The sequence below is a fragment of the Oncorhynchus gorbuscha genome, linkage group LG04, assembly GCF_021184085.1.
Source record: "Oncorhynchus gorbuscha isolate QuinsamMale2020 ecotype Even-year linkage group LG04, OgorEven_v1.0, whole genome shotgun sequence".
Lineage (NCBI taxonomy): Eukaryota > Metazoa > Chordata > Actinopteri > Salmoniformes > Salmonidae > Oncorhynchus > Oncorhynchus gorbuscha.
In genome coordinates this window covers 50,349,708-50,371,706 of record NC_060176.1, presented here as the reverse complement: position 1 = coordinate 50,371,706, position 21,999 = coordinate 50,349,708, and the positions used below count along the sequence as shown (strand labels likewise).

Genomic DNA, 21,999 nt, shown 5'->3' with positions numbered 1-21,999 from the left:
TGTGTGTGTGTACTGTAAGTGTGTGTTTGTGTGTGTGTACTGTAAGTGTGTGTTTTGTGTGTGTGTACTGTAAGTGTGTGTTTGTGTGTGTATACTGTAAGTGTGTGTTTGTGTGTGTGTACTGTAAGTGTGTGTGTGTGTGTGTGTACTGTAAATGTATGCGTGCGTTTCCTCATCAAACCCTGGTGACTCCACACTAATCTAACAGAGATGGAGTTGACAAAGACATGTTCAATTAACTTCCCCAACCACTAAATTAGTCCATAAAAATAGTTTCCTCTCCCAGTTGAATAAAAGTTAAACAACTTCAGTCATATTCTCCGTAACAGCACACAAGGACAATGTTTTGAAGTCTTTGTAGCAGCCCCTAACGTGAAGTTGCAATGAAGAAGCTGTAGAATTAGAATTTCTGTTGTTCAATTTCTATTGAATGAGTTGCTATTCAGGACCAAGTTTTTCAAAAGATCTCTATCTGGATTTCAGGTATCAGATAGGGTTAAATGGCATGGAAATAGAATGAATAGAACAGGGATCCCCATTCAAGTCATTGAGTTGTCCGATCTATTAATTCTATTTCAATATATAAACAAATATTTAAAAAACTGGGCCTTGGTGACTGAGTGATTGACAGACTTCCTGAGGATGGGATGGGTCAAGACAGGGGATTGTGGGATGTCAGAGAACCACAATGGGGTCACAGCCCTTGTGCCAGATTCACCACTAACTGGATTTTCATTGGAACTGAACCCACCCTGTCACCGACAGCCTTAACTCTGGCCTGGCAGATACAGACACACAGACACACAGACACACAGACACACAGACAGACAGACAGACAGACAGACAGACAGACAGACAGACAGACAGACAGACAGACAGACAGACAGACAGACAGACAGACAGACAGACAGACGCCTCTGGAAATAGTCAAATCATGTATAGTAACAATAGAAAAATCTACGTTTTCAACAGAAGTGACTCAACATATCGAGTGGCAATAAATCACGTTGTGAATACTGATTACCTCATTGACGTTGACCTCATACTCTAGCTATTATACGCTATCCGTTATCAGTTGTTTATATGCTCTAATCCGGAGCCAAGCCAGATACCCGCCCAAACCGCATCATCATCCGGCAAGCCTGCCTCTCTGGCTCGATCATTTCCAAACAACCCTCCCTCTTCCGCAAAAAAAAAAACTAGAGGCTCGGATAAAAACCGAGAGAAGCAGAGCAGCGACCACACTTCATCGTCAGCCCACCCTGGACCCCCGAACCCCCGAACCCAACTGTCACTAGAGGGATATTGAGGACTAGGAACATACCATACACAAGGACAAGGTAAGAATATCGATGTCAATTCAACCACATTGCCTTCTGTTTTCCAAATTTCAGTTGGTGTTTAGGCTTTTGTAGAAGTGATTGCATTAGACTAAAACATTTTGCGGATTATTTATGTATAGCAAGCAGACTTCCTTCACCATGGAGTGGATTTAGTCCGCTAAATAACAGTTGATTTCTAATGGAATGCCAAAGGATTTCAGTAATAACGTTACTGTACTCAAATGGAATGCCAAAGGATTTCAGTAATAACGTTACTGTACTCAAATGGAATGCCAAAGGATTTCAGTAATAACGTTACTGTACTCAAATGGAATGTCAAATCAAATTTCAATGAACTTTTAACGTTTTTTTTCCCACATTTATTTTAATCGAGTTTTTCCATGCTTTGCCTTTGTGCACATTTTTAATCTGAATGCATAGGTAGGCTAATTATAATTAAGTCATTATAGCAGTTTCTCATAGGTTGTTGTTTTGGATGCTTAGAATTGTATTTATTTATCTTATCTATAGATGAGATCACATAGTTGAATCTATACTTTAGTGTTTCCCTTAATTTATTTATCAGGAATATGGACCAATTCAATTACATCTAGATTTGGTTTATAAACTACTGTATGTCCTATGGAGACCTGGGTTCCAATACGTAGGTATTTGAGGTATTTAAAATAAAATAAATTCTGTGTATTTGAGTATTTTAAAATAAACAGTCCAAAACACATACTTTTATTTGAGTATTTGAATGGTTATTTGTAAAGAAAGTATTTTCAAATAACATTTTCAAATACCTTTGCTAAATGCATGGGAATGTAATTTAGTCAGTGTATTTGAGTATTCTCAGATACTTTACAGGTGTATCTCCAAATACATTTCGATATTCAACTACTTGTCTTTTCAAGGAAAAAATATCTGAATACTTCATTCGAAATCTATGTAAAAGTAATTGAGATATTTGAAATAGTATTTGAACCCAGGTCTGGTCCTATGGGAATTTGGATCAGTTAAGGGTGTAAATGGCAAGCGGATATTTACACTCTTGGTTCCTATTGCGTAGGCCAGTTATGCTCCATTACTTACACAGTATATAGCTCTCATGTATTTCAGGTCTATGCCATTCTTGTCACCTGATGGTGGATGTCTCCGCACCTTGGCACATGTAGGCTATGTTGGGAGTGACAGAGTTAGTCAGTCAAAAGGAATCCACCTATTAGTGCTTTCTCACTGCTCAAAACAACTACTGCTGACCATTCCCTGCCACATCTCTCTCTCCCACATTCCTCTCCCCTTCCATCACAAATCTTTCACACCCAAACTCATCTCTCTTTCTCCATCCCTCCACCTCTCTCTCCATTCATCTCTCTTTCTCCATCCCTCCACCTCTCTCTCCATTCATCTCTCTTTCTCCATCCCTCCACCTCTCTCTCCATTCATCTCTCTTTCTCCATCCCTCCACCTCTCTCTCCATTCATCTCTCTTTCTCCATCCCTCCACCCCTCTCTCTCTCCATTCATCTCTCTTTATCCCTTTCTCCACTTGATACTCTTGTATTCTTTCACTAATGTCATCGTTCTCGCTCCATCCCTCCACCTCTCTCGCAATCCCTCCACCTATCTCTCCATTCTTTGCTCTCTATCCCTCTCTCTCAACCTAATACTCCCCTCACATTCTGATTCATACCGTCATCTCTCTCCCACCTTTCTCTCCAGTGTTCATCTCACTATCCCGCTCTCATTTCATCATCCATTAGTTCTCTCAGTAATCAACAACTCTAAAATGAGGTCATTCTTAAACTTCTTGTTGCAAATAGTTGTAACAAGTGAAGCAGTGTTATTTCAGATAACAGGACAGAGATTACACCGAGAAAATGTTTCTTGGAATGTGGTTCCCTGGAGGTAGCTGTGTGTGTGTGTGTGTACAGTTGAAGTCAGAAGTTTACATACACCTTAGCCAAATACATTTAAACTCAGTTTTTCACAATTCCTGACATTTAATCCTAGTAAAAATTCCCTATCTTGGGTCAGTTAGGATCACCACTTTATTTTAAGAATGTGAAATGTCAGAATAATAGTAGAGAGAATGATTTATTTCAGCTTTTATTTCTTTCTTCACATTCCCAGTGGGTCAGAAGTTTACATACACTCAATTAGTATTTGGTAGCATTGCCTTTAAATTGTTTAACTTGGGTCAAACATTTAGGGTAGCCTTCCACAAGCTTCCCACAATAAGTTGGGTGAATTTTGGCCCATTCCTCCTGACACAGCTGGTGTAATTGAGTCAGGTTTGTATGCCTCCTTGCTCACACACACTTTTTCAGTTCTGCCCACAAATTTCCTATAGGATTGGGGTCAGGGCTTTGTGATGGCCACTCCAATACCTTGACTTTGTTGTCGTTAAGCTATTTTGCCACAACTTTGGAAGTATGCTTGGGGTCATTATCCATTTGGAAGACCCATTTGCGACCAAGCTTTAACTTCCTGACTGATGTCTTGAGATATTGCTTCAATATATCCACATACTTTTCCTACCTCATGATGCCATCTATTTTGTGAAGTGCACCAGTCCCTCCTGCAGGAAAGCACCCCCCGTGCTTCACAGTTGGGATGGTGTTCTTCGGCTTGCAAGCATCCCCCTTTTTCCTCCAAACATAACGATGGTCATTATGGCCAAACAGTTCTATTTTTGTTTCATCAGACCAGAGGACATTTCTCCAAAAGTACGATCTTTGTCCCCATGTGCGGTTGCAAACTATAGTCTGGCTTTTTTATGGCAATTTTGAAGCAGTGGCTTCTTCCTTGCTGAGCGGCATTTCAGGTTATGTTGATACACGACTTGTTTTACTGTAGATATAGATACTTTTGTACCTATTTCCTCCTGCATCAACACAAGGTCCTTTGTTCTGGGATGAATTTGCACTTTTGGTAACAATGTACGTTCATTTCTAGGAGACAGAACATGTCTCCTTCCTGAGAGGTATGATGGCAGCGTGTTCCCAAGGTGTTTATACTTGCAAACTATTGTTTGTCCGGATGAACTTGATACTTTCAGGCATTTGGAAATTTCTCCCAAGGATGAACCAGACTTGTGGAGGTCTACAATTTTATTTCTGAGGTCTTGGCTGATTTTCCCATGATGTCAAGCAAAGGGGCACTGAGTTTGAAGGTAGGCCTTGAAATACATCCACAGGTACACCTCTAATTGAGTCAAATGATGTCAATTAGAAGCTTATAAAGCCACGACATCATTTTCTGTAATTTTCCAAGCCGTTTAAAGGCACTGTCAACTTAGTGTTTGTAAACTTCTGACCCACTGGAATTGTGATACAGTGATTTATAAGTGAAATAATCTGTCTGTAATTGTTGGAAAAATTACTTGCGTCATGCACAAAGTATACGTCCTAACCACCTTGCCAAAACTATAGTTTGTTAGCAAGAAATGTGTGGAGTGATTGAAAAACAAGTTTTAATGACTCCAACCTAAGCGTATGTAAACTTCTGACTTTAACTGTATGTGTGCGTGTGTTGGTTCCACCTTGTGCCTGACTAGCCCTGTATATAATTGTAGGCTTTAAGCAGCTCTCTTAACTTGGGATTTCCTCTGGACGGCATCTCTCAATACTACAGCACACTCTTAGTGTCATCGGATACACTGTGAATGAACGAGACAAACATGAGGTGCCTCACATGCACCACCATCAGGACATGGTCCCTTCCAGGAACCGGCTGACGATTAAGGGGCTACATAGTAGTCCAAACTCAGCTATGTTGCTTAGTAACAAGTTGATCCCAGATCATTGCTTACGGCTCAGTGCATTTAGTGCATTCTTTGCTCTGAATAAGTATCGTAGTCTGTTAGTGAGTATTGTAGTGGGTTGTGTCACCAGGCGTTGTGTGGCGGTGCTCTGTCTCAGTGCACTCAGTGCTCTGTCTGATTCACAGGTCATGAGTGACTGGCCTTCTGTGGTCACTGGTCGGCCAGTCTGTCTGGTCATAGAGTGATACGTTTAGTGGGTTTCATTTGTTAGACAGTGGGTGCTCTATTCGATATGTCTAATTTTAAAATGTGATCTGATGGCTCTTTATGTATAATCTCTCTATCTATCCATCCATTGGTCCATCCTCCTTCCCTATTTCCTCTACCCTTTCTCTCCGCAGCCTACGGTTGATGATTCAACTATTCTCTCCATACAGCTAGCTGCGGTCGACTCGTTCACTACCCTGCTGACTTCAGGGGGTTGCTTTCACCCCTTTCTCCTCTTTGTATTCTGTTACTTTGTCACTTTCTCCCTCTTTCTCCTCTTTGTATTCTGTTACTTTGTCACTCTTTGTATTCACTACCCTGCTGACTTCATTCTGGGGTTGCTTTTTCTTTGTATTCTGTTACTTTGTCCCTTTCTCCTCTTTGTATTCTGTTACTTTGTCACTTTCCTCCTCTTTGTATTCTGTTACTTTGTCACTTTCTCTTTCTCCTCTTTGTATTCTGTTACTTTGTCACTTTTTCTTTGTATTCCTCTTTTCTCTTTCTTTGTATTCCTCTTTCTCCTCTTTTCTCTTTGTATTCTGTTACTTTCTCCTCTTTCTCCTCTTTGTATTCTGTTCCTCTTTGTATTCTGTTACTTTGTCACTTTCTTTCTCCTCTTTGTATTCTGTTACTTTGTCACTTTCTCCTCTTTCTCCTCTTTGTATTCTGTTACTTTGTCACTTTCTCCTCTTTCTCCTCTTTGTATTCTGTTACTTTGTCACTTTCCCCTCTTTCTCCTCTTTGTATTCTGTTACTTTGTCACTTTCTCCTCTTTGTATTCTCCTCTTTCTCCTCTTTCTCCTCTTTCTCCTCTTTCTCCTCTTTCTCCTCTTTGTATTCTGTTACTTTGTCCTCTTTCTCCTTTGTATTCTGTTACTTTGTCACTTTCTCCTCTTTCTCCTCTTTGTATTCTCTCCTCTTTTTCTTTCTCTCTTTGTATTCTGTTACTTTGTCTCCCTCTTCTTTGTATTCTGTTACCTTTCTCCTCTTTCTCTTTGTATTCTGTTACTTTGTCTTTCTCCTCTTTCTCTTTGTATTCTGTTACTCTTTGTATTCTGTTACTCTTTCTCTTTCTCCTCTTTCTCCTCTTTCTTCTTTGTATTCTGTTACTTTGTAACCATTTTTCTCCTCTTTGTATTCTCCTATTCTGTTACTTTGTCACTTTCTCCTCTTTCTCCTCTTTCTCCTCTTTCTCCTCTTTCTCCTCTTTCTCCTCTTTCTCCTCTTTCTCCTCTTTCTCCTCTTTCTCCTCTTTCTCTCTAACCATTTTTCTCTTATGTCGCTCCTTTCTCTTTCGCCTGAATCTCTACTTTTTCTTCTCATCTTTCTTCTCTCTAAAGCGGAATGTTTTTCTGTGGCTACGTTCACCGTCTCTCTGATGAACAGGGCAGGTGTTATACCGTAGATGCATCCCATATTCTACCCTATGTCCTATGTAGTGCACTACTTTTGTCCAGAGCCCTTGTAGTGCACTAAATAGAGAATAGGGTGCCATTTGTCACACAGACCATGTGTAGAGTGGGCATGAAAGACCACAATGGCCCCTCTGTAGTAGACCCCCACACCAGACCCCCTTTCGAGGGGTTTAGATAAAGACCCCGGTATAGCAGGCATGGCTCCAGCCAAGTAGCTTACCATACCTAAGTAACACACAGTGTTAGGTCAGTGGTCATAGGCAGACGTCAGATTTCATGACATGTGTTATATCATTATTATGACACAGTTAATAACTTAGTATAGTCCTTATGATAGTGTGGGCACAACATATCCAGTGTCTCGTCCCCAAAAAGTAATGACGAGACATTGTCGCGTGTGCACCCTCTCTGGCCTTTAGGTCACCAGGCTGCTCGTTATGGCGCACACCTGTCCACCATCGTTACGTGCACCTGTGCGTCATCAGACTCACCTGGACTCCATCACCTCCTTGATTACCTGCCCTATATCTGTCACTCCCTTTGGTTCCTTCCCCAGGCGTTATTGTTTCTGTTCCAGTGTCATGTCTGTGCGTCGTTTGTGTTTTCTTGTTTTGTATTATGTTGTGTTTATTTATTAAAACACTCACTCCCTGAACTTGCTTCCTGACTCTCAGCGCACACGTTACAGACATGGAAAATAAGACTATTATAGAGTTGTGGCGGCAGGGTAGCCTAGTGGTTAGAGTGTTGGACTAGTAACCGGAAGGTTGCAAGTTCGAATCCCCGAGCTGACAAGGTAAAATCTGTCGTTCTGCCCCTGAACAGGCAGTTAACCCACTGTTCCTAGGCCGTCATTGAAAACAAGAATTTGTTCTTAACTGACTTGCCTAGTAAAATAAAGGTAAAAGAAAGAAAGAGTATTGGAAACAAACCTAGGAAGAGAAGGAAAGGAAGATAATTAGCTAGAACCAAACCACAGGTGCGTATCATTCTAGTTTACTCTGGTTCAATGTGATGCTAATCAGATCACTCCTATGGCTGCCTGGTTTCCCTCAGTGCAGAGTAAACTCTGTTATAACTGTGTTAAGGGTATGCCATCATGGCACATATATATATATGCACAGTCCCATACACCATAACGTACACACACAGCTCCCTCTGTCTACAACTCTTTTCTTCTTTTCAAATCAATTCATTAAGATTTATTGGTATGGGAAAATAATATTTTACCAACAGTAACGTCAGTATTATTGTATAAATGCACACTTTGAAGTTGTTTCCTCTAGTTAGTTCTTATCCTCACTCTAGCTGCTGTAGATCATTATTTCAAAACATCCTTATTCAGTTTGATGATCGTCCTGATTTTTGACTAGAGTACTGTGTACTGCTGTGCTGAGTTAAGTAAAACACCAACCTCTGACCCTAACACCTACGCCTTACTTCCTTATATCCCTTGAGAGGTGAAATGGCCGCTGTCTGAGTCTCTATCTGCTGAAGCATTCCTGTGGTCACTGGTCAGCATGTCACCCATCCTTACTGTACAGGTCAGCTAGGTCACTCAGACTGACAGGGGGAGTAGGAGCTGTGCTCAGCACTTTGAGACAATTCTGTTAGCGTAATCTGAACCAGAATCACCATTATTCACCAAGTCTGCTGCATGACTAAACACTGAAAGGAAATTAAGCTAAGGAGTTACCTGCATACTGATGTGGTTGTTGTGGGGGAGTTTGATTAGTTTGTGTGTCTGAATATTAGCCTAGTGTTCTGGTTTGAGGCTGATGCTCTTGATGGTCTATAACTGACTAAACTCCAACAGCAGGCTTCAACAGTCTCTCATTCACATCAACACTCAGACTTGATCTACTAAGAGAGCAGAGGTTTCCTCTGGCCCTCATGTGTCTGAAGGGAATATACGGTCATGCATTTTTCTGTAGAAACCACTAACTAACTAGGTGGGACAGACAATTGCCTCCCAATCCATGCTAGGAAATGAGTTAAACTCTCATCAACTAAAAGCGAGAGAAAAAACAAATTGTCAATTGTTTCCCTTTTTATCTTGTAAAATGCTACCAACAAAATAGGGCTGTGCAACTATATATGTGTGTTTGTGTTTTAGTGTGGGTGCATGTGTGTGTGTGTGTGTGTGTGTGTGTGTGTGTGTGTGTGTGTGTGTGTGTGTGTGTGTGTGTGTGTGTGTGTGTGTGTGTGTGTGTGTGTGTGTGTGTGTGTGTGTGTGTGTGTGTGTGTGTGTGTGTGTGTGTGTGTGTGTGTGTGTGTGTGTGTGTTGGATCTTGTAAGAGCTGGTTTAGTAGAATCATTGCCAGGCCACAAACCTACACAGACACACCGCAGTGTGGGATTATCAAACAGCAATTGATAATCCTGTGGTGTCTGAGGCAGCCTCGCTTAGTGACGTGTGTGTGTGTGTTATAGACACATGTTAATGATAGAAGTCTGCTGCATGACTAAACGTGTGTGTGGGTCTGGACATGGGGACTACACTCTTAGAAAAGAGCAGAACATAAAATGGTTACTCGGCTGTCCCCATGAGAGAACTCTTTGAAGAACTATTTTTGGCTACAGGTAAAACCCTTTTGGTTCCATGTAAAACCCTTTCTACAGAGGGTTCTACATGGAACCCAAAAGAGGTCTACCTGGAACCAAAAAGGGTTATACCTGGAACCAAAAAGGGTTATCCTATGGGGACAGCCAAATAACCTTTTTGGAACCCTTTTTGCTAAGAGTGTATGTGTGTGTGACAGATAAAGCATAAAAGTGAGTGACATGGGACACACAGGCTCAGTGTTAGCAGGAAACATATGGCCTGGTCTGACAGACTAGAGGGAGGGACGGTAGGAAACAGAACAGAACACAGCGGAACAGCTGCACCAAGGAAACCGGGATGGAAACTAAACCCAGCGAGGAAAAACTTGTGTTCTGCCAGAGAGGCTCAGCTAGGGTATAGAAAACACCGCCTGAATACACCTGGGGGTTTCCTCCAGCTGAGAAACACCTGGCTTGAAAGGGATATGTACCCTTCTCTCTGTGTGTGTGTGTGTGTGTGTGTGTGTGTGTGTGTGTGTGTGTGTGTGTGTGTGTGTGTGTGTGTGTGTGTGTGTGTGTGTGTGTGTGTGTGTGTGTGTGTGTGTGTGTGTGTGTGTGTGTGTGTGTGTGTGTGTGTGTGTGTGTGTGTGTGTGTGTGTGTGAGTTCCACAAGTACAGTCCTGCAGTCATCCCAGTGAAAGACTCAGGGAGTCTTTTTTCCAGGAACATCTTGTCTTTGTGTCTTGTGAGTTGATTAGCTTCACGTTCCTGAGCTGTGTGTGTGTGTTTGCCAGCGTAGCAGTTTGACCTCAATTATATCAAAACAACAGCGCTATTAGCCCAGTCAGACACATATGATGAGTCAGACAACCGCCAGCCGGCTGCGGTGTGTGTGTGTGTGTGTGTGTGTGTGTGTGTGTGTGTGTGTGTGTGTGTGTGTGTGTGTGTGTGTGTGTGTGTGTGTGTGTGTGTGTGTGTGTGTGTGTGTGTGTGTGTGTGTGTGTGTGTGTGTGTGTGTGTGTGTGTGTGTGTGTGTGTGTGTGTGTGTGTGTGTGTGTGTGTCTGAAGTTTATATGTTGGTCTTGGTCCCATCCAATGACCACAGTGGTGGAGTCTTCAGTCTCTTTTCACTCTTTCCATCTTCCTTGAACCTTCTAGGTTTTTCACCTTTTGTCTTTCTCCTTTGTCTTCCCCCCTCTCTCTAAGGTTGTGTCATGGTTAGTCACAGTTGACAGAGAGGCAATGGTTCCTAACAGGGTTTTGCAGTGCATCTCCAATCTGACATGTATGTTTACAGAGAGAAGTAGATTCATTCACATTGTATTCCAATGACTGTGATATGTGGTTGTCTTACAATCCCTAGTTGAATGCACTTACTGTATGGCGCTCTGGGTAAGAGCGTCTACGAAGTGACCTAAATGTAAAATTCCATTAGCAGACATTCTTATCCAGAGCAACCTACAGTGTTGCCAAATAGCACGATCATCACAACTCCGCCATCACCACACATAAAAAAAAACAAAGTTATAAATGTCAGTTTAAACTAAGTGTGTTGTGTGGTTAGTCGCTAGTGCAAAAAGGCTTTTTGGAGTCAGACTCTGTAAAGTTGCCGGTCATTTCCCCCCTCTTCTCCTCTCATCTCTCTGTGTTGTCGTGAGTCATTCTACCCGCCCTACATCTGCTCGTCTCTTTAGGAACCGCTTCCATACTGCCCTGGCTTGGAATGTTGGGAAAGGGCTTCAGCAATGATTTGTCAGCTCACACACTCAGATACACGCATACACAGCTCTTTAGACTTCCCCTTGCGTGTCCGGCTGTGTTTAGGTTGTTTGACACTGTTCTTTGTTCCTTAGGATTAAGGGCTATGGTCTCTGTTAGACACTCATTCACTGGAGGGAGAGAGAAAGAATGAAGAGGGTCTCTGTCCTGTTTATCCCAGAGGGAGCACAATCTTGTAAACACAGCGGACAATGGTTATGAGTAGGGAGGTGAGACGAAGACAGGGGGCAGGAGGTAGGAGGTAGGGGCAGAGGACAGGGGGCAGGAGGTAGGAGGTAGGGGCAGAGGACAGGGGGCAGGAGATAGGGGCAGACGACAGGGGGCAGAGGACAGGAGGTAGGAGGTAGGGGCAGACGACAGGGGGCAGGAGGTAGGGGCAGGAGGTAGGGGCAGAGGACAGGGGGCAGGAGGTACGAGGTAGGGGCAGAGGAAAGGGGGTAGGAGGTAGGGGGCTGGAGGTAGGGGCAGAGGACAGGGGGCAGGAGGTAGTGGCAGAAGTTCTGCAGAGGGACAAAGGAAACATTTTCTTTATTTAAGCTTTATTTAACTAGGCAAGTCGGTTAAGAAATAATAATTATTTACAATGACGGCCTACCAGGGAACAGAGGGTTAACTGCCTTGTTCAGGGGCAAAACAACATATTTTTACCTGGTCAGCTCTGGGATTCAAACCAGCAACCTTTCGGTTACTGGACCAATGCTCTAAACACTAGGCTACCTGCCACCCCATGTTATGTATCAAACTACAGGATACATTTTCTGTCATCAAAGTTCTTTCCAACGTAAACACAGACTCACTCTGTTGATTCTGATACTGTACATGCAGTTGGCATCAGTATGACTTCCGCGCACACACACACACACACACAAATACACAAAAGCTACTCCACGCCCACGGACCTTAGTTTCTTCTCCGTAATGAGTTTGGATCTGAGTAACTCCCCCACCAAATGTGAAAACATTCGGGGCCGCCTGATTGGTCCAGAAACCGATGGGTTGGGCCAGAGTTGGACAATATGTCATTGGCTTTGATATTCTGATTGGTTAGAGACGATCCAATCGCTGATGACTTTGTTTTGTAAACGCCCCTCGTGCACCTCATCGCCACAAACGACTTCAATGAAGTCAGTCTCAGACTTCAGGATGTAGCGTACGACAGAGCAGCGGAAGAGCCATAAGCAGTGCCCTCCAATTCCCCAAAACATTACACCTTTCTCTTTCTTTTACTCAAAGGAAAGGAAATGTCAGGGCCAGAGTTTGAGGAAGGGTTAGTATTGAAGAGTCCATCCATCCTCTACACACATCAGAGTATTATAATGGTGACATCAAATCGAATGTTATTGTGGGTGTAGTGAAATGCTTGTGTTCCTAGCTACAACAGTGCAGTAGTATCTAACAATTCACAACAATACACACTAATCTAAAAGTAAAAGAATGGAATTAAGAAATATATAAATATTAGATCGAGCAATGTGGGAGTGGCATTGACTAAAATACAGTAGAATAGAATACAGTATATGCAAATGAGATGAGTAAAGCAGAATGTAAAAATGATTTAAACATTATTAAAGTGACTAGTGTTCCATTATTAAAGAGGCCAGTTATTCCAAGTCTATGTACACAGGGCAGAATCCTCTAAGGTGCAGGGTTACGTAACCGGGTGGAAGCCGGCTAGTTGGACCTATTGTTCACTAGGATATGTTTTGAACCCAATGACTTGACTTGTCCTGAAACAACCAAAATAGTCTCTTTCACATAGCTCAGTAAAACTTTTACTTATGTATGTTCCAGCAGAAAAGGTCCAGACACAACCATGGCCAGAATATTGGGACTGCTGCTCTTCCTGTCAGCTCTCTGCTGCTCCCTAGCGGACAAAGTAGGTACCACACCCACTGCACTAACCACAGCTACAGAAAGATATAGAAGTTGCCCTTTGGTGCAGGTCTAAGATCAGCTTAACCTCTCAAAATGAGTCAGGTGGAAAATGATAAACTGACCATAGATCTGCGTCTAGAGTTAACTTCATCACTACTGTTGCCATGCAGACAGTTAACTTCATCACTACTGTTTGTTGGTACTGTGGAGCTTCGAAATCACTTCTATTACCTCTCCCGTGGCAGATTGAACTCCGTCGTGCGAAGAGAGGGACACGCTACTATAGAGGTGAGCTTGGATCGCCCGCTCTACCCTCTACAACTGGGTCAATCTACCCTCAGCCTCTGACACCCCACATCTGTCCCTCTCGCCACACTTATCATGTGTTAGATACAATCAATCATTTGTTTGTGTGTCACTTACACCTTGTCTTTGAATCTTACTGTCTCTCTTGTAGTAAATTACTCATGTTTGTCTCTCTCTGTGTGTATGTCTGTCTCTCTGTCCCTGTGTGTGTGTGTGTGTGTGTGTGTGTGTGTGTGTGTGTGTGTGTGTGTGTGTGTGTGTGTGTGTGTGTGTGTGTGTGTGTGTGTGTGTGTGTGTGTGTGTGTGTGTGTGTGTGTGTGTGTGTGTGTGTGTGTCTCAGCGCGTTGTGTGGATGGCCAGTCAGCTGCGGTGCGTGGTTATGGGGACACATGGATGAGATGGAGGGGCCAGCGTGTGGAGTACTGCCGCTGTGCATCACAAGGACGAGAGCGCTGTCACTACGTGCCCGTCATCAGTGAGTGGAAACAGACACACTTACACATAAATATAGATGCAGACCAACACACACACGCTCACAAACCCCCACACCGTCTAGGCCGGCTGTTACTACACTGTTCAGCCTGTCATTTCTGCCTGTCTATGTGTCTTGTTCTCTTTTCCAGTCTTCCTTTTCCACTGTTTGTCTTTGTTGGATCAACAGTAGTCCCATCCCCCTCCCTCTGTCTGTCTGCCCCCATCTGGCCACTCTCTATTTACAGTACCTCTCTCTTCTGTTTCCTTACTTCCTCCACAATGGAGAGTGGTTGGTGTCGTGGAGAGAGAGGGTGCGGTCTAGGATGGAGAGTCATTAGAACACTCACCCATTGTGACTTTCACCATGTTTTAACACTCTTGGCACAAACCCTCCCGTAAACACATCCCTTCACCCCGACTGCAAAAGCTGTGAGGCATGACCACCCTCTCTGATGACAGACAAATCACTTCCCTTTTCCCCCGCCTGTGTGAGGTTGTGCGCTGTCAACAGAGAAATTGGAGGTTGAAGCTGTTCTGACAAAGGGAAATGATGAGCATTTGTGACGCAAAAGAGGCTATGACATTTGTTCGAAGCGGTGGGCACTTCGTCTGCGCTGCAGCAAATCATTGTTGTTCGAGAAAGAGAAGAGGTGTATAAAATAAAATCTGACATGTCTGACCATCCCTCTCTACACCCCCCCCCCGCGCCCCTGTAGCCTGCTATCAGTCAAGGTGCTACAACGGGGGAACCTGTAAGGAGGCGGTCTACTCCACTGACTTCCTGTGCCAGTGTCCACCAGGCTTCACGGGAGCCCAGTGTGAGATAAGTAAGTAGATCACACCTACTCGTTCCGAGATCACACCTACAATACACTGTCAATAAATACTTCTCCTCTGGGCCCATATGCTACTGAATAACAAGGACAATGGATATGACCAGTTTCCATTCTATCCCTAGTCCTTATATAGATTCATTTAGCACTATATAGCACCGCTATAAGTGGAATAAAACTACCTTAGCGCCGGGCTAATTTGGCTGTGCCCTGCTGCACTGCTATCGAGTCTTATCTAGTACTATCTAGTAGTAATCTTGGTTACCATCATCATTGGACCAGTAGACACGCAGGAAATGGTAGAATGCAATCCTGCTACAATGACTCATAGCGGTTATGGAGTTGTGGTCTGTGGGCCAGCCGGGAGAAAATCTGAAACTCCATGGAACCCAGTGGTTTGCTGACATAAATCAGTTTGTTTTATTCCGTTTGGAGGCTGTTGTAGACCCCCTACCCACTCAACATTCCGCATGTAAATTCCAAATAACATGTTGACTTTTTAATGAGTGCGTTCACAGCCAAATGAATGAGCCCAGAGTCATATCATGTGACTTCATTCACCAATGGTCATTTGTTGAAACCACAGCGGCCAAACTCTCCACATATGACTCTGAGTGAGCCTAGCCAGATCCGTATACTCTCTGAATGAGTTTAATCAATACTCATGCGTGTGTCATTTCATGGATACCATAAGATCAGGGTGCCAAAACACAGAAGAGATGTGTGAGTGAGTCCTTAGTCATGTAACCATGATGCAGGACGACAGGAGGATGACAGACACACAGAGAGACTATCAGATCAACATGGTTGTTAGGATGTGGTTCCTCATAGATACCAATGACGGTGTCCAAAATGCCACCCTATTCCCGGCGTAGTGCTCTACTTTGGACCAGAATCCTTAGTGCCCTGGTCAAAAGTAGTGCGCTATAAAGGAAATGGGGTGCCATTTGGGACATAACCTATGTGTTTGAATGGCTGGATGGTACAGACTAATTTCTCTCTCTCTCCACAGACACCAATGAGAAGTGCGTGGTGGGCCAGGGTAAAGGGTACCGTGGTACGTGGAGTATCAGTCGGATCGGCTCAGAGTGTATCAACTGGAACTCTACCACCCTCAGAGGGAAGAAGTTCACAGCCAAGAAACCAGAGGCTAACAGCCTGGGGCTGGGCAACCACAACTTCTGCAGGTACACACACACACGCACGCGCAAACACGCGCACACACGCACGCACACACAAACAACAATCAAGCCTTCTAGATCAATTTTCCCCTCCCCTGTTCTCTCTCTCTCAGGAATCCAGACAATGATACTAAGCCATGGTGTTATGTCTACAAGGGAAACCAAATAGTCTGGGAGTTCTGTACTCTCTCCAGCTGCCCAGCAGGTAATACATGATTAACTATGATACCATTATAGTGTACCGGGATTTGGTTATTGTTGCCTTGCCAAACTATGACAAGAGGTTGAATCAAAAACAGATTGGCACCCAGTTTGCTTTACTGACTAACGCTATTTGGTCCACAGAGTAAATTAAATCTGAGGTCATCTGCGCCTCACCCTGTGTGTTTTTCCAGACCAGGGGCCAGTGGAGTGTGTGCAGGCCTCGGGGCAGACGTACAGGGGGACGAAGGCCGTCACTAAGAGGGGCTCCAGCTGTCTTCCCTGGGACTCACCCCTCATCACCCGCAAGTTCTACAACGCATGGAGGTCTGACGCCAGACAGCTGGGGCTGGGGAGTCACAACTTCTGCAGGTAGGATCAGAAACGTACACAAACTCTCTCTCTCACGCACATATAAACCACAGGAGGTTGGTGGCACCTTAATTGGGGAGGACGGGCTCATGGTAATGGCTGGAGCGGAATGAGTGGATTGGTCTGAAATACATCAAACACATGGTTTCCATTTGCTCCGTATTATGAGCCGTCCTCCCCTCAGCAGCCTCCACTGATATGCACACCACACACACACACACACACACACACACACACACACACACACACACACACACACACACACACACACACACACACACACACACACACACACACACACACACACACACACACACACACACACACACACACACACACACACACACACACACACACACACACACACACTTATACACTTATACACTCTCTTACAGGAACCCAGACGGTGATCTCAGCCCCTGGTGTCACGTCTACAAGAACATGAAGCTGACCTGGGAACTCTGCGATATCACCAAATGCAGTGAGTACCCCGTTACCCTGTTACCATGACTACATTCCAATAATATCGGCAGCAATAGGCATCATCGTCCTCTCATGTGCCGGTCAAATGGCCACTGTCTCTTCTGCCAAGTATTTCCATCATCGTCACTACCTACAGTAGCTTACTGTAATGCACATGATAACTAAGAAGACGAGTCAATGTCAGGATTGTAGTGAGTGAAATGTGTAGGAGGTTCAATTAAGTACACTTGCAACTGTAGTCACACTGTATGAGTACTTGATATTTAATGTCATACTGAACAGTATCTGTTGTTTGTTTTTTAGCGAGGAGACCAACCACCATTACTACTCTAGGCCCCAGGGCTCCCACCAGCAACAACAACAACAGAGGTAGGACAGCCACAAAATAACACATCCAATTCACCTCTACACAGCGTTTCTCCTCCTCCACACCTCCTGCTCTCCTTCGATTCCTCATCCACACCTCCCACTCTCCTGGGCTCCTCAGCTCTCCTTCCCATGAATGTTGAGGTTTTTCTATCTACAAACAGAAAACAAAATCTAATACAAAGGCCGTCCCCCGCGGGTAGGTACCTGTGGCCAGCGTGCTGACAACAATCTCCCCTCCTTCCGTATCCTGGGAGGAGCCCGGAAGAGTGACATCACAGAGCAGCCATGGCAGGCAGCCATAAGCGTGTACCAGCCCAGAAACAAAGCACACATCTTCCAGTGTGGAGGGGTCCTTATAGACTCCTGCTGGGTCCTCTCTGCTGCACACTGCTTCGACAATGGGTAGGTCTAGTACACACACTCATGCACACATTCACACACATACACACGCATCCACGCACGCAGTGCACACCCACACACATGGATGTAACTCAGTGATCTGCTGTCTCCGTCAGGTTAAAACCAGAGCGGCTGCAGGTGGTTCTAGGCAGGACGTTTCGTAAGAACTCCTCCGGCAGTGAGCAGATCTTTGAGGTGGAGAAGTACTGGAGCCACGAGAAGTACAACGAGACAAACTTTGACAACGACATTGGTGAGCCAATGCAATGTTAAAGGCCCAGTGCAGTCAAAATTCAGTTTTCCTGTGTTTTGTATCATATTGTACATAAGCTGATGAAAATAATGTATCGGTGTCATTTCCTGTTAGTTGCTGGTTGAAAATACAATTTATATAGGACCTCCTAATCAGCCCGTTTGCATGGGCCGGAGTTTTGCCTCGCCTGGTGACAACACCAGGCGGAAAATTGGTTAATAGACCGATAACAAAGAGAGTTCCAAACCTCTCTGCCAATAACAGCTAGTTCTCAGTTTTCCCCTCCCCACTCAGACCACTCCCAGACAGTCCTAGCTAAATTCTCTCATGAGAAATATTTTTTGACTAAAAAAGCAATTTTTGTCAATTTTAATAGAAAACTATTACGATAAGGTAATTAATTGTCACCCAGAAATGATTTGAAATGAAAACGTCTGCATTTGGGCCTTTAAGCACTGACACGTCAATCCTTAATAATAACCATGACCAATGGTTGTGACATGGCTATGACACGATTATGTAGCATATATGTAGCACATAGTATAGGGCAATTACTCATTCTCTTCCGGTCCTCCTCCTCCTCGGCGCCCTCTCCTCATCCTCTTCGTCCCTCAGTCTTGATGAAGTTGAAGAGTGATATTGGCCTGTGTGCTGTGAACTCGCCGGAGGTCCTACCTGCCTGTCTGCCTGACCCAGGCCTGGTACTGCCCGACTGGACCGAGTGTGAGATCTCTGGCTACGGCAAGGAGAAAGAGTGTAAGACAGACATCATCCTTTCTTGGAATTCTTGATCTCTTTTTAAAAACTGCTTCTATGGTTTATTTTCTGTAGCCTAAATCGCACAGAATCATTTTAAATACCTACGGCAGTGTTTCTTAAGCCTGGTCATAGGTACCCAAAAGGGGGGACATTTGTATTTGCCCAATAGCATTACACTCCTGATTCCACTAATCAAAAGGTTGATGATGAGTTGATAAGAGGAATCAGGTGTGTAGTACTAGCTAGGGCAATGTAGTCTAGAGATGTAACAATGGTCTATAGGTGCATTGAGGAATGAATCTAATACCCTCCCCTCTCCCCATAGTTGATGCGATGTACTCTGAGCGGGTGAAGAGGGGTCACGTGAGGTTGTGGCCTCAGGACCGCTGTGTCCCTACTGTCTTGTCTGAACGTGTGGTCACCTCCAACATGCTGTGTGCCGGGGACACCCGGGGTCTGGACGACGCCTGCAAGGTGAGGAGGGCTCTGTTTCTTCCTTCTCCTAAAACTCTCTGTCTGCATCCCAAATGGCGCCCTATTCCTTATATAGTGCATTTGTCCATAGTAGTGCACTATATACGTATGTAGGGAATAGGGTGCCATTTGGCACGTAGTATGCAGCCCTAAGCCCCAAACACTCTCTGCAACACTCAGCACTTAAATAGCTAGTTAGCTGAAACAAGTATGTGTCATGTTGGATGTTAGTACTACTGCAAATCTTTATCAAATGGAACTGTATGCCTACTGCTGAACCATGACTGAACCACAACTGACCCATGTCCCTCGTCGCCTCCGCTCCTCTGCAGGGGGACTCTGGTGGTCCTCTTGTCTGTCCCAAGGATGGGAGGATGACTCTGATGGGGCTGATCAGCTGGGGAGATGGCTGTGGGAAGAAAGACAAGCCTGGGGTGTACACACGTGTTACACAATACACTGACTGGATCAGCAGCAAGAAACAGGAAACTAGCCAGTAAACAAACACACAAACACATGCACATACACACACCTGGAGAGAACTTGTGAGAGAATTCATCAGACTCCTGTCCATCAATCGCAATGAATGCCTTAACCAAGGAACAGACAACCACTTAACGCACGACAGGAACTGCCAGTACTCCAGTACATTCTGTGTAAGCATTGTTTAACTCTTGTGCTTAGAGGTAGGATGCAGTAAGGTCAGAAAAAAGTAAGAAAACTATGTCTCCAAAGTGAATAGACTGTTAATCAGTCCAGCTCAGTGCCTTCCAGCTGATTCCTGTTCTACCCAGAGCTATATATCTCCATATGCAGCTCACAGAATGTTGGACATTTACTTTGCACACAAGGTTCCATAGGAATGTAAATAGCCACTCCAATTAACATTTTTCAGTCCATTTAGAGGGAATTTTACATTGGTGGCTTGCTGTCTGAATGTTGCCATGTTACATCAGTGCATATGTTACCCACTCCCACTATAACATTAACCACAAGACAATCTGCTGGATCAGAGTCAATGTAAGACAGCGGCTGCATTCCAAATTGTTCCTTGAACTGCATTAACAAAGGGGTTGAGTTGTCAAATTGGAATAAAGCCAGAGCCTGAACACAGCCACCATTATCTGTCTCCATTCCATAAGCGTTGGGTTGAGCCCAGCGATCAGCATGTACAGTATTTTAATGTTGGTTTTATGTTGAAAAGGACTGGGAGGTGTTTGCAATGACTGTGTGTTTGTACTGTATCTAACATAAGCTCTTTGCTTGCAAAGCACTTGGACTCCCCTTCCCTCCCATAGTATAGTATTTGGTTATGTTTGAGTGGGTGTTCATATTATGTAGTATCTCATAAACATACACTCTCTCAAGGACAGTAATGTTTTATTTGATTTTACTTGTGTGTATTAAGTTAATATTTATGTCTATTAATATTACACTTTTTTTTCTACTGTAATAGTTTGTTTTTTTAGTAGTTCAATGTGTTGTGTTTTGGAATTGCTGTTTATGTTGATCATTTATTTCTGGGGTTATCATAAGAATGACATTCACCCGTCTCTTTAAATAAAAAAACATTTAAGTGAAGTTGATGGTTGATCTCTTCAATTTCTGTTGTTGTTACAGGGGTAAGCTGTGCCATAGACTAGAGGAAGCCTAGAGGAAGCCTAGAGGAAGCCTAGAGGAAGCCTAGAGGAAGCCTAGAGGAAGCCTAGAGGAAGCCTAGAGGAAGCCTAGAGGAAGCCTAGAGGAAGCCTAGACACATAACAGCACATACACACAGAAGTCATTTTAATGAATGTATCATCATGCCAGCACACACTGATTCCTTCCAAATCACACATTGTTGAATTTACGATTTCCAACTTGTTGTGTAATGTTTATGTCCAATGGCCGATGAGCACCGATACGTTTTATCTATAATTTTTCTTCATTATTTCTCTTCATGATGGTGCCGGAGGGGATGGCTACCGTCTTATCAGCTCTCAACCAACCATACTATTTTGTTAGTTTTTTCGCTTGGTTCGTAACTTGTTTTGTGCATAATGTTGCTACTGCCATCTCTTATGACCGAAAAGAGCTTCTGGACATCAGAACAGCGATTACTCACCTCGAATTGGACAAATACTTTTTCTTTAATGAGTCGGATTGGAAGGATATACTTCAATCACCCGAACAGACCCTCATCCCCGTCATTCGCTGGAGAAGGAAACTGAGATGTTGTGGGAAAAGATCAGGGTGCCTTGTGAGGATCAGGCGACGATTGGCTAAATTGCCTTTCCCTTCCGTCCTGCTAGCTAACATTCAATTGCTGGAAAATAAATGGGACGAACTGAAAGCACATATATACTACCAACGGGACATTAAAAACTGTAACGTCTTATGTTTCACCGAGTTGTGGCTGAACGACGACATTAAGAACATACAGCTGGTGGGTTATACACTCTATCAGCAGGATAGAACAGCAGCCCCTGGTAAGACTCGGAGCGGGGGCCTATGCATATATGTAAATAATAGCTGGTGCACAATATCTAAGGAAGTCTCGAGGTTTTACTCACCTGAGGTAGAGTATCTCATGATAAGCTGTAGACGACACTATCTACAGAGAGAGTTTTCATCTACATTTTTCGTAGCTGTCTTACATACCACCACAGGCCGATGCTGGCACTAAAACCGCACTCAAATAGCTGTATACCGCAAAAGCAAACAGGAACGGCACTCCTAGAGGCCGGGGACTTTAATGCAGGGACACTTAAATCAGTTTTACCTAATTTCTATCAGCTTGTTAAATGTGCAACCAAAGGCAAAAACAATTCAAGACCACCTTTACTCCACACACAGAGACATGTACAAAGCTCTCCCTCGCCCTCCATTTGGCAAATCTGACCATAATTCTATCCTCCTGATTCTTGCTTACTGGCGCTTCCTGCTT

The 21,999-nt window shown here is 43.9% G+C and overlaps 1 protein-coding gene across 3 annotated transcripts; it reads left to right on the top strand.

Annotated features, from left to right (window-relative positions):
• Positions 1–1,184: 1,184 nt before the first annotated feature.
• On the top strand, positions 1,185–20,654 carry LOC124034206 (tissue-type plasminogen activator-like). 3 transcript variants are annotated; one of them, XM_046347079.1, is made up of 15 exons: positions 1,185–1,340; positions 12,889–12,970; positions 13,215–13,257; positions 13,616–13,750; positions 14,466–14,576; positions 15,595–15,769; positions 15,877–15,968; positions 16,159–16,336; positions 16,732–16,817; positions 17,123–17,188; positions 17,389–17,590; positions 17,704–17,840; positions 18,456–18,596; positions 18,925–19,073; positions 19,406–20,654. In XM_046347079.1, the coding sequence occupies exons 2-15, from the start codon at positions 12,908–12,910 to the stop codon at positions 19,571–19,573; spliced, it is 1,746 nt and encodes a 581-aa protein (XP_046203035.1). In that variant the 5' UTR covers positions 1,185–1,340; positions 12,889–12,907; the 3' UTR covers positions 19,574–20,654. The 3 variants fall into 3 exon arrangements, with proteins under 3 accessions (XP_046203035.1, XP_046203037.1, XP_046203036.1); XM_046347080.1 differs by having other exon boundaries at positions 1,187–1,340; positions 12,886–12,970; XM_046347081.1 differs by lacking the exons at positions 15,877–15,968; positions 16,159–16,336.
• Positions 20,655–21,999: the final 1,345 nt, after the last annotated feature.

Coding starts and splice junctions, on each gene's coding strand:
- LOC124034206 (XM_046347079.1), top strand. CDS start 12,908: ATGGCCAGAATATTGGGACTGCTGCTCTTCCTGTCAGCTCTCTGCTGC. Junction 13,258..13,615: donor AGGGACACGCTACTATAGAG/GTGAGCTTGGAT, acceptor TGTGTGTCTCAG/CGCGTTGTGTGGATGGCCAG. Junction 17,189..17,388: donor CAGCAACAACAACAACAGAG/GTAGGACAGCCA, acceptor CCCCGCGGGTAG/GTACCTGTGGCCAGCGTGCT.